At 42.6% G+C, this 12,386-nt stretch overlaps 1 protein-coding gene across 2 annotated transcripts in view; it reads right to left on the reverse strand.

Moving 5' to 3' along the window:
- Positions 1 to 12,386, reverse strand: part of GRAMD1A (GRAM domain containing 1A) — a 633,794-nt gene that overhangs the window by 60,520 nt on the left and 560,888 nt on the right. For both annotated transcript variants that reach the window (XM_086930044.1, XM_086930045.1), the window contains exon 10: positions 11,387 to 11,579. In XM_086930044.1, coding sequence (XP_086786170.1) covers positions 11,387 to 11,579 — 193 coding nt within the window. The remainder of the gene's footprint in view (positions 1 to 11,386; positions 11,580 to 12,386) is intronic.

The raw sequence follows: 12,386 nt of genomic DNA on the forward strand, positions 1-12,386 counted from the left end.
GATTTTAAGGGTTATCAACCTTTTAACCATTCTTGGGAACCTGCTCATGCAGTTCATCCCCCGCAAGACAATTTTTCAAAAGACATCCTCGTAAGCCCGTACCTTCTGGTGTGGAGGAGGGGAGGTGTGGGAGATTGCTATGCCAGCTGGCACTCACAAATTTAGTTTGGATTCTCACTTTATGCATGTCCTAGTCCTTCTCCAGCTGATATCATCCATAATATTTAGCGTGTAAACTTGGAAAGCTTTTTCTGAGTTTCAGTCTTCTTCCTGCCAAGATGTGCATCTGCTTTAGGAGTAATTTCAGGCTTTGCTATTAACTCTGAAGCCTGAGATCTGACTAGAAGTGGCAGGTCATATTTTTTAACATGGAAGACCAGGAGGATGTCATCAAGAAGACCTACTCTTGATAAATAACCTACGGCTGTAAATACAGATTCACAGATTTTGTATTCTTAAATACTGCTTACAGGTATTGGCCATTTGGACAGTACTTTTTACTGAGCACCTATAGAATGTATGGGTTGCTAGCGAGTACTTAAAAACTCAGTTTGCGCCATGAAAGTTATTTATTGTATCCTAGTTCTGAGGCAATTTATAGGTTAAAAAACTGACTACTTCTTCCTAATCGTGCTCGAGTGGTTACCCAAGGATCACTAAGACAAAGGCAAGCTTGAGTATTTTTCATGAGAAGAAAATCTGGTGTGCAATGCGATAGGACTCTCCAGAGTCAAATTTTCAATACTAATGTTTGTGTGCTTTTGGAGTTAAAGTCGTTTATGAATCCCTAGGGTCAATGTTGTCGATGATCATGTTTCATGGTTACATTTAAATTGAATCACCGGGATGCCTCCCTTCCTCAAAAGGAGAATGCCTCTAACTAGTCTCAATAGTACAGGATCTCGGTATGCTCCCAGGCTCTGAACTTAACGTAGACAAACAAATCTCCTGAGATTCTCCTAATGGAGATCAATTTGCCTCAGTCAGCTTTGTGTTCTCCACACAGTGTTCTGCAGAATATTTCTATCTGTCTGCTTTCCACAGAGTGACTGTAGCCAGTGCATTTGTTAAATCAAAAATTAATTATGGTAACTCTGCTAATCTTGGCCTTCCCAAGAAGTTTTAAACACCTAAATTTTTTTTTAAAAAAACAGATGACATGAGTTGGACGTGTATTTAATCTGAAAAAAATTCAATCCATTCTCGAACCATCTGTGCCAAGTGCACTGGCTCCTAGTGGAAAAACATTATTTTAAGGCACGCATAGAATGAACTTTGAAGCAGGTCCAAAATGTTTGGAAAATGTTAATGAAATGTGTCTACCAAGAACTTAATATCATAAAACAAGCAACGTTTCTTGTCCCACTGGAAAAAGTAATCAATATTGGAACAAGGGCGTTTGGAATACAAGAGGTCAAATTATGGAACACCCTTCCTCTTGAAATGAGGACTGAATCTTCACTGAATAAATTACAACACTCTTTAAAACCTGGTTATATATAAAAAAGGGCCGTAAGTCGTGTACTTTTGCACACCAAAATCGGCCTTCTTCAGCACCAAAAAACTCCTGTGCAAGTCTTACTTAAAAATACATTTACATAAATAGTAAAAATCTTAGCTCTGATGTGTGTGGGGTGCTGTCAGGAATGTAACCATCTTGTTACAAATTGTGGGCTTGCTGTCCACGTTAAATTAGTACATGCTGCATTTCAGATTTTATGTTTAGAGGTTTTAGTGTTGGCTATACACCACTCTATTCTGCTTCCGTTGATACGGACTGTAAAGTGAGTGGCAATTTATATGCAGTGAAGGCTCCTGCTCAGCGAAGCTGAAATAGGCTCGCACAAGAAGCTGGCGACATCAACTATACATGCTTTCAAACAACAATGCAGAGAAAAAAGCCTTTTAGAACATTTGTTATGCATCTCCTGCCAGAAATCGTGTGATAAGTAAACGTAATCCTTTTTTTCCTTGGGGGGATGATTCCTCTAAAGATAAATGTTACTTACTGTGTCATTGCGTGTAGGGCTGTAGATTCACATACCCTACATGCTCCTACCATCTACTGTTGGGCTCATACGTTTGCAACTTGTTTTTCTTTGAAGAGGTTTCAAAACACAAAACCTTTTTTGTGAGTAGTGCAAGACAAATGAAAGCTTTAAGTTAAAAGAAAGAGCAAAACATCTGTGGTTGCCACTGGCTTCCAGTGAGGAGGGTGGCGATCATGTACCTAGAGCACTACAAGCTATGAACTGATGGTTACAGAGTAACATTTTCCATTTACAGCCTGCGTGCCAATAGATAGACACACTCTGCATAGGCTGAACATCAGTTTCTGACTAAAACGGTGGCTAGTGTACAGATTAGGAGGATGTCTGAAACAAGGTTTTAACTGTCTGGAGACCTCGATCTGGAATGCGTCGAACACATCCAAGCCCGATGGCGGTAAAAAACACAATCTGAAGATGTGCACTATTGTCCAAAGGAGTCGTCACCTATCTCGTGACTTCCAAAGACTTGTTCCAAGACAATAACAAACTGCAAACCTCCGGGTCCAACACCAGATGGCGATCTATGCATAGTGTGTGATCTCCAGCTCATATGCCTCGAACAAAAGGTTTTCACTCTGTCTGGCGACCATACATGCTGATGGGCTTAAGAGTCCACACAGTAGTGTTTAGAGAAAGTGTGTGGCCTTGACCAGGTGGCTGCTTTACAGATGTCTACAATAGGGATGTTGTTGTAAATAGAATTAAGTAAGTAGCAGGACACGTCTTCTTGTAGTTAGGTTGTATTTATTAAGTTACTAAGAATAAGTAAAGAAGTTAAGACACAGAGCAGTAGTTCCCCACAGCTGACCAGACCAACTGCCCATAGTAGAATCCCCAACACTACAGATAGAATACAGCTATGTAAGAAGACAGGAACACAGAGAAAGGACTAAGGAAGAAGAAGCCATAGAAAGCTAAGTATGAATTTACAACACATCTTCCCCCCTACAAACAACACATATGAAAACCTCAAACACGTAAGAAGATAAAGCATGGAAAACAGAAAAGAAAACGTATAACACTAAGGAGGTCAAAGACCTCAAGAACTTCCAGAACAAGGAGAGAAGAATCAGGATCAAGAAGTGAAATAAGAAGATCACAACGACCACCTTCCCCCCTTAAGAGACAAAAATGAAGGGTCAGACCACTCTCAATTTTCCATCAATGTGGCCACCAAAGACAGAAAAAGAAAGATCACTTTCTCAATCAAAAATTGTCCATTGTAGGTATTAGCTGCATAGAAGAAACAACAGTTCTGGAAGGATACCCTCGAAGAAAATATGGATCTTGACTTCTATCAGACCAAAAAGTTGGATCAGAACCAGGTGTGCAGGTTCTGGGTCTATCCTTCGGGTTAAGAGCCTCAGATTGCTTTTAGGCTTCCAAAATTCTTAAAATTTCATTACACAGACTCTAGAGCTTCATGAACCACGGTCATGAACCCTGCCGGAGTTGAACCTCACTTCATTCTCTCCTGGTCAAGGTTGTGGGAGTCTTGTCCACCACCGGTCCTGGGACGACGTCTGTCCACTCCCGGTACCCCTACCCCGGTCCTGGGACATCCTATGTCCTCTCCCGGTACTTTCCAGTCCAGAGACTCTTCTGTCTCCACCCATCTCTTGATTTAACGGGACCTGGAATCTTCCATGTTCTCCACCAGTCCAGGGACATTTCTCGTCCCCACCCATCTCTCGGTTGGGTCCTGGAATTTGCTTCAAATGCTACCAGTCCAGGGACATCTCCTTGTCCCCAACCAACTCTTGGTCCTGGAATTTGCTTCAGTTTCTACCAGTCCAGGGACATCTCCTTGTCCCCAACCAACTCTTGGTCCTGGAATTTGCTTCACTCCCTACTAATATAGGAACATTTCTCTGTCCGCACCCATTCTCTTGTAAAATGGGTCCCGGAAATCACTTTTCCCGTCTCACTTTTGCTCTTTTAAAACCCTTCTCATGGTTCAGCGGGTATTGAAATTCACATTTCCAATTTCAGTCCACCGTGTTTTAAAGAACAATTGCCTCCTTAGACAACACCTCAAATCCACAGTTTTTTAACTGTTGCACAAAAACATCTCTTCTTATCGAATTAGACTCTGCCTCGTTTGCCTTGCAGCTTGCTTTTTCCACACTACCCCGACTTGCTTTCAACATTTTCCCAAATGCCACTTCAAATTCTTCCGTTGCACACTTCTGCACCATGAGATTTCTTTTTAACAACTTATATTTTTTCCGTTTTGACTGCCACACATGCCTGCAAAATTAATCTCTGTCAAAAGCTGGCATAAGATAAAACTCTGTCCTCAGAAAGTGATACCGCCAAATACCACAGGATGGCACTGCTCCGTAGAATAATAAAATGTGAAGCCTTTAACAAACACCATGAAACGAAATCGTGTCAGCCTCGAGCTTCTAACAAGACGAAACTGTCGAAACAAAGTTTGTAAAGACATAACGTAGAACCTATATGGCTGTCAATTATGTCCGTTCATTTCCAAACACACATTAAATGGAAATTGCTCTCTTTTCACTCACCATGAATGAGCTGGGCTAACTTTACACTCGACATCGGTAGAACAACAGGCAGAGACTATCTTGTCTTCATACTTCATCTTGCACACTACAAAATCACGAAACATCGTAACCATGGAAACTCGGCTATAAAATGGCTGACTGACGTGCCGTTACGAGGTTTCCCATAGCGCAATGACGCTTCACGTTCCTCATTAGCTGGAATGCGCAAAGCTGCTGACGCTGTACTTCCACTTAGGAACATGAAGGTTCTACGACGTCACTATTGCTAACAAGGCAGCGTAGCAGTCGGATCCCTCGACAGCCAAAAGGTAAAGGAGACAGACGCACTTAATTCCAGGCATAGCAAGGATTGACAGACCATTTTTAACAATGCGGTGAAAAGTACCTCAAGATAATTGTCTCTGTTGCCGATGGCTCCTTAAGATATTTGTTTCTGTAGCTGATGGTTTAAGGGCGGTGAAATTCTCATTACTGGCAGCATTTTCCTTTAAACCGGGGCAAAGAATAATTATCAATTCAAAACTCCGTGGCTGCAGCTTGCTCGGTGACATGTATTTATGTTAATAGCATTAGATGACATGTCTCTTGCGGAGTTTCTAGTAGAGGGTTGGTCCGTTTTTCATGAGAGTTTGGCTGCAGAATCTCACTACGTTTCTTGTATTTTCCTCATGAAAGCATTACACAGAGTACTTTTTGAAGTTGCCAAAGTAATTATTTCAATAATTGAAGCAGGGGCACAGTCTTTTCGTATTATCCAATTACTCACAGTTGCTTTATATTTATTTTCACGCGTTTCTGAGGATTAACTTGCATCTTGTCTTGATGATTTTCTTCTGACTTGCAGTTGCTTTTTCCCACGCGTTTCACATTACTAACTTGCGACTTCTTGGTTGATCTTCCTTGTAAATTACGTTTGGACTCCTCCTCTTGTCTCTTGTCGCAGTTAGATGGGTTCTTTTTAGTGAGGTACTGCTCTGGTCTTCCTGGTCTTTTTCTTCGGTCTGCTTCTGGTCTGGTCAGCTTCAAACGTCGCCAAATGTTGTAAATAGAATTAAGTAAGTAGCAGGACACGTCTTCTTGTAGTTAGGTTGTATTTATTAAGTTACTAAGAATAAGTAAAGAAGTTAAGACACAGAGCAGTAGTTCCCCACAGCTGACCAGACCAACTGCCCATAGTAGAATCCCCAACACTACAGATAGAATACAGCTATGTAAGAAGACAGGAACACAGAGAAAGGACTAAGGAAGAAGAAGCCATAGAAAGCTAAGTATGAATTTACAACAGATGTCACCTAAAAATACCTCAGTGGATCCCTTCTTGCTTGATTAATGTTCCCTAGGAAACACACAAAATGTGTATTTGGCCTTGGCATAAAAGAGATGTATGCACTTAACTATCCATGATGCAATACCTAATTTGGAAATGGCTGCCCCATGTGAGGTTTGGCTAAGGCTACGAAATGTTGTTTTGTATTATGAAAGGATTTAGTCTTGTTGCTGTAGACCATTAGTGCCCTTTTAACATCTAATATGAGTAAAGTCCATTCTGCTACCGAAGGACATATAGTGCCAAGTTGGGGTGTCCGGCTGTGATGCATCCAGTAGTCATCAGGTGCACTGCATCGAAAATGCACTCAGGAATTTGTTCAGAGTTCTACAGCTGAGCTCAGGACTGACCACAACTGTTTTCAAAGTCACCGAGTTTGAAGAATTGAAGGTGGGTTCAGAAGAATCTGGAGAAGAGTGCTCGAGTACTGGGGCAGTCACTCGAAGGTCCGAACTGATGGCGAAAAGAAGATGCAGCCTTTGTCCTGGTACATTGTGGATTAAGGTAGGAGTCATGACAGGCCTTGTGACACGAAACTTCTTTGAAGAAAAGCAAACTGGAAATGTGGGAGCCAAACATTAGATGGTAGGAAAATGCATAGCATTTGTATTTACAGCCACACAGGCTATGAACCTTTCTTTGCACCTCAGTGTACGCGGCGACTATACTGCTCCCTCAGCTCCACGGATGTAGAATTCAATGCACTACTTGGCTCCATTTTCTGTATTTCAGCATGAAATATGGGAAGACATTTTCAGATGACACTTCAACTGAAATGTTTTACTTGTACGTTTTTTTCTCAAAGTTAAACATGCTTAATGCTGTCCCATCTGCAGTCCATAATTAAGTTGACTACATCATGGCCAGAAACTTCCTGAATTTTGTCAATATCATTTTTTGCTCCTGTTACATGTGCTGTTGACAAAAACAGAGGCTTATCTTGTGAATGTTTCTGATTATTCATTCCTTTTCCTCAAGAAAGATGTTGCCGCTCTACTATGTCTGACTATACCTCAGGAAAAAAATAACTTGAAGCAGTGATACTCAAAGTACGGCTCTCCTGACCTTTAAATGTGGCGCCACAGTCAGCACCCGCACTGGGCTGCTGCTTACTTGACTCAGCACTAACATTAAAAGAAGTTAGATAAACAGCCAAGCATCTATCCACTGGTTAATAGAAGTTAAAGAAAGTAAGTTACTAGGTTGTCCTGCATGACTTAACTACAGGAATACCTTCATTTTTTAAGACATCTTGCAGCAAAAGTATAAAAACGTAATAAAGTCTCTTCACAATTTAAAGAGTGTATTTCATTAACGAGTAGAACCGTTTTACCTTGGTACATCAGATTACATGAATACACTGAAAAGTATTTTGTAGAAACAATACATTCTTCCCTGCACCTTAACAATGTCACTAGTGAACCTGAAGTCATTTCAATTATGTGCACTCTTTGGTTGAACTGAATTCCTATTATAAGTAAATAATTGGGTCGGGCCGGGACCCGGGACTTCAGTACTCACGTCCCTTTGACCAGGAGTGATGTCCTCATTGGCCTCGGAGAAGTCTGCTTCGGAGTAAAGGATCTCTTCAGGCTCAGGAAGGTTTTCGGGACCTGGATTAAAGATGTCCGGAATGGAGCCTGTGCCTCGCTGCATATCTCGGTGTCGAGCTCCACGATCCCGGATAGTTTTCTTCGATTTGAATAAAAGGCAGGCTTCACAATTGTCCTCTCGATGTTCTGGAGAGAGGCACAAATTGCAGGCAGGATGTAGGTCCGAGTGTGGAAATTTAGCACCCCACTGTGGACATATTTTAAAGGGAGTCTGTTCCATCGACGTCCGTCTATATCGGCGCGGGTAGGCCCAACGGCCTGCGTCAAAGTTTGCAGGTGTCGAAGAGTGATGGAAGCTTTCGAGGTGCGCGTCGAAGGCGTCGAAGGCACTTGATCGAGACAATACTGTCGGTTAATGTAATTGCGCATCGAAGAGGCCCGGAAATTGTTCCGAAACGGAGCGCAGCAAGTTTCTTTCAAACCCGATGGCGGAAAAAACCAATCTAACGATGGAGCCGAACCCCATGCGCACTCTACGCCGAAGGAGGAGTCACCGGTCTCGTGACTACAAGACTTCTTCTAAGACAAAAACAACATGCAATCATCCGAGCCCAACACCAGATGGCGATCTATGCAAAGTGTATGATCTGCAGCTCATATGCCTCGAACAGTTTTGTACAGTGCAGATCCTGGAGTCATGTATTTTAAGATAAAACACTTGCATAGGATCACACAATTTGGTTAAGTGGGGAAGCCGGAATTAATCCCAGGTTATCTTGTTTCACATGTGCAATTCAGCCACTAGATGTTTACCTCCCCCAGCCCCCTCAAATGCCACCCTGCTGGCATCAATGCGGCCCTCGGTCACATCATAGACCACCCTTTATGGCCCTTGGGGAAAGGTTTGCGAGTACACCTGACCTAAGGGATGTCAATGGGATTTTGAATGTTGTTAACATTGTGAAAAGTCCCCTTTCAGACATACCTGTAAGCTTAGATTGGAAGAAAAGTAACATGCACTTTCAGATAATACCACTAGATGGCAACAAAGGAGCAACAAATGAGGATAATAAAATTCATAAAGCAAAAAAGATTGCTTAGGAAGATAGAGAGAAAAAAGAATAGAGGTGGAGCGCAGAGAAAAACAAGATTGGAGAGCTAAAAGGTGAGAAAAGGAAAAGAGTGATACAGGTAAGACTGAATGGAGAGAAATAGACAAAACCAGAGATGGTGGGATATTTGAGCTAAGAACACAGGACATTGATGGGTAAAAATATTTAAAAGAGTAGAAAAGGAGGCAAGAAGATACAAGACAGATAAGAGATATAGATAGAAATGAGGAAAGATGACAACATCGAGAGAGAATAGAACATAACAGGCTGATAAAGAGTGAAATTAGGAAACAGAAAAATGGAGAGAAAAATGAGTGACACAAAGAAAAAGTAAATAAAGAGAGTGAAGACGGCAGAGCAGCCAGTAGGAAGAAGAAAAGACGGCACAGAAAGAAACGAAAAGAAGCCAAGAGACTAAAGATGGCATAAATTTGAGTGGCAAGAAAAGTTAATCTGAGGAAAGAGGAAACTTGGGAACAGAAGAGCAGAAGGAAATAGGGAAAGCAGAATAATAATGAAAGTGAAAGAGGGCAATGAGAAACAATGTTGCAGATGGGAAACGTGAGAAGTAAAGCTGCTTAAAATACAGACTAAAAATTAAAATAAGGAAACGGAGAGAAAAATAAGTAAGAAAGGAAGAGGCCAAGAATAGAAGCGAAAACAATTACTAAAAAGACAAAGTAAGGGAGAGAAAGCTCGAGGGAGGAAAAGGTTTGAGAAAGAATGCATGAAGATAAACAAGCATTTGCAATGCAATAGGTCTAGCATTTACGAGAGGTAGAATTATTGGCATTGTAATTGATAATGATTTTTACATATGTGTTTTTGTGTGGATGTATGAGGAGGGTAGTGGAATTATGTTTGTTTTATTGGAATGGTTAGTCGTGGAATTGTGTGGGGTTGTATTTTGTGGTGTTTAGTGTATTTGTGTAGTGGAATTATGTGCTATGGTGAATAGATAGGGGTGACCGATGCAGAGAATAGATAGAAAGGAAGATAGGGAGGGATAGGTATATTGTGCACGACGTGGTGAATGAACTCCAGAGAGAGGAACAGACGTAGTGAGTGTGAAAGAGAAAGAAGGGAAGGGCAGGCTATAGACGTATACAGAGCGAGCGTTTGTATTTGCAGAAGACACCCAAAGAAGAAGAGGAGTGAGTGGGTTTGAGGGATGGAAACCTGGAAGAGGCATGGGAAAGATATTGTGCACGAAAACCTAAAGTGAACCAGATGAGAGATGCAAGAATAGTGTATGTGAGAGAGAGAGAAAGAGACAGAGGGACATGTGAGAGGAGCCCCTATGAAGGAGGGGAGCCAAGAGGTGTAGCAGTGCCCAGCACAAGCAGGTACGGAAAGATAGCGTGTGTGAGAAAGTATAGAGAGGGGAAAGGGAGTGTGAGGGAGGGATGAGAGCGGGCAGTGGATTTGTGAAATGAGAGGGGTAGTGAGAGTGAGGGAGAGATGAGAGGGGTAGTGGGTAGGTTGAGGAGAGATGATAGAGTTGGTGGAAGTGTGAGGGAGAGATGTGTTGTGCTGGAATTGTTTGTTCTGAAATTGTGTGGTGTGGAGTTGTGCAGTGAAAATATATGGAATGGTGTGTTAAAAATTATGTGGAAAGTAATTAAATGGTATTAAGTGTAGTGGAATTATGTAGAGTGAGATTGTGTGCTATAAAGATAATTATGTGGAATGGTATTGTGTGTTGTGTATTTGGTATGCTGTGGATTTGAAGTATATGGCGTGCTGTTACATTTTGCGGCATGATAAGAAATTTGTGTTTTGAAGGTATATGGTGTGTTGTGGAATTGTGTTTAGTCAATGCATGTTGTTTGGTGTGTTATAATGTGGTGTGTATTGGAAAGGTGTGGAGTTGAATTGTGTGAACTGTAACGTGTTGAGCAAAATTATGCTTTTTAGAATTATGTAAGGGGCCAGCAGAAAGGTAAAGGCTGTGGAAGGTCAGGGGCCAGCAGAATGGTTAAGGCTGTGGATTGTAAGGGTCCAGTAGAAAGGTTGAGGCTGTGGATTCCAAGGGGGCAGCAGAAAGGTTTACGCTGTGGATTGCTAGCCAAAAGAATCCAGGGATTACTAGGGAGGTTGTAAATTCATGGTCGGGCTGCATGCATGGGGGTAGAAACTCAGTGCAAGCAGACACGGGTCAGCAGTGATAAATAGGCGTGTGCATACTCATGGCCTAAGGACCAGGCGTTATATACTCTGGGCCGGGCTCTACATATTCATGGCCCAGCTCTACCTTCTATGGGCTAAGTGTTTCATGCTCTGGGTCATGCAGTACATGCTTATGGCGAAGCTCAACATTCTAAGGGCAGGGTATTACATACCCAGGGTCATGCGGTGCATGCTCATGGCCTTAGCACCAGGCGGTCGATACTCCGGGTCGCACTGTGAATACTCATAGCCACGATCTACAGCCAGAGGGCCAAGTATCACCTACCAAGGTTGTGCTGTACATGTACATGGCCGGACTCCACAGTCTAAGGACCAGACGTTATATACTCTGGGTCTGCAAATTCAAGGCCAGACTCTATATCCCAAGGACCACATATTGCATACTCAGATCCAGAGGACCACGTATTACATACTCCGGGGAGAGCTGTGCATGCTCATGTCCAAGCTCTATATTCATAGGCCCAGGTGATACATGCTCAAGTCCTCGCTCTATATTTCACCAAGCCAAGCTCCGACTAGGAGCCCTATGTGTATTGCCAGGTTTGTGCTGAGAAAGAGGAGGGCTGGGCAGACATGTTCCTTGCCAGGCTGTCTATGCTACTTCGTCGCCTGAGTGACGCACCTTCGTCCTGAGTGCTGGAGGATGACGAAGAGTTGCTCATGTCTGTGGGGAGGTCTTCACTGTTCAGCAGGTTCAGAGGCGGCAGGCTGTCCAGCAGCAGGTCGGCCTTGGGGTGCTCCACTAATGGGGTGACAGTCTGGCTGGACGAGGCATCTGCTTGGCTGTCTGTCTGCTCTTCCCGATCATCCAAGAACTGTTATTACAACAACAGAACAAATCACTCATGAAGACAAACACACAGCACTCTGCAAGTTCATCTGCTGACCCAGGTGCTGAAATGGATAAAACCACATACCTTCCAGCCACAAAATTACAATACTGGGATCTTTAAAATAATTATTCACATCCAATTTCAGCTCACCTGAGAAAACTGCTGCTTCTTTCAGTGTGTACCTTTAAGACCGAACACTAAACTCTAGGAAGTTTGACAAGACTTCACAAATTAAGCTGAAGTATATGCAACATTCACTAAAACGCTATTCATCTTGTACAAGTCTCAGACTCTTATATTTTCCAAAACAGCATTTTTTTTTTTAAATCGGAGAATGATGAAGATGCATCTTTTAATATTTTGCACAAGGGCAGAACCATCCGGCACTAGTGTACAGGTACACATCTCACTGCTGCAGCAGGCTCAGGCCGTGTACTAAAACCAGAGGTGCTGGAAAATAATCCTGTTGGCAACAGGGCTGCTGATCCACTAGAAAGACCATGGCAGTCCAGACCCTGGAGCTTCCCACAGAGGAGCATTTGCACAGTCTTAATAATGTAGCAGAACACTTAGGCACTGTTCCTAGTCCAGGCTTCAGAGCCTGGACTGCTGAAGAATGGGAGTCTGACAAAGGATTCTATAATCCATGCACACCTCAAGACATCTGGACTCTTCGCACAAATCATCAAGAAGGCTCAAGGTTTGATGAGCACAAACTCTAAGTCCCAAAGTGCAGCAGAAAGAGATAGGCCAGGGCAGGGAGTCTAGTCGCCTAGCTCTAAAGTAAAA

Source organism: Lissotriton vulgaris, chromosome 7 (genome assembly GCF_964263255.1).
Source record: "Lissotriton vulgaris chromosome 7, aLisVul1.2, whole genome shotgun sequence".
In the NCBI taxonomy this organism is placed as follows: Eukaryota; Metazoa; Chordata; class Amphibia; order Caudata; family Salamandridae; genus Lissotriton; species Lissotriton vulgaris.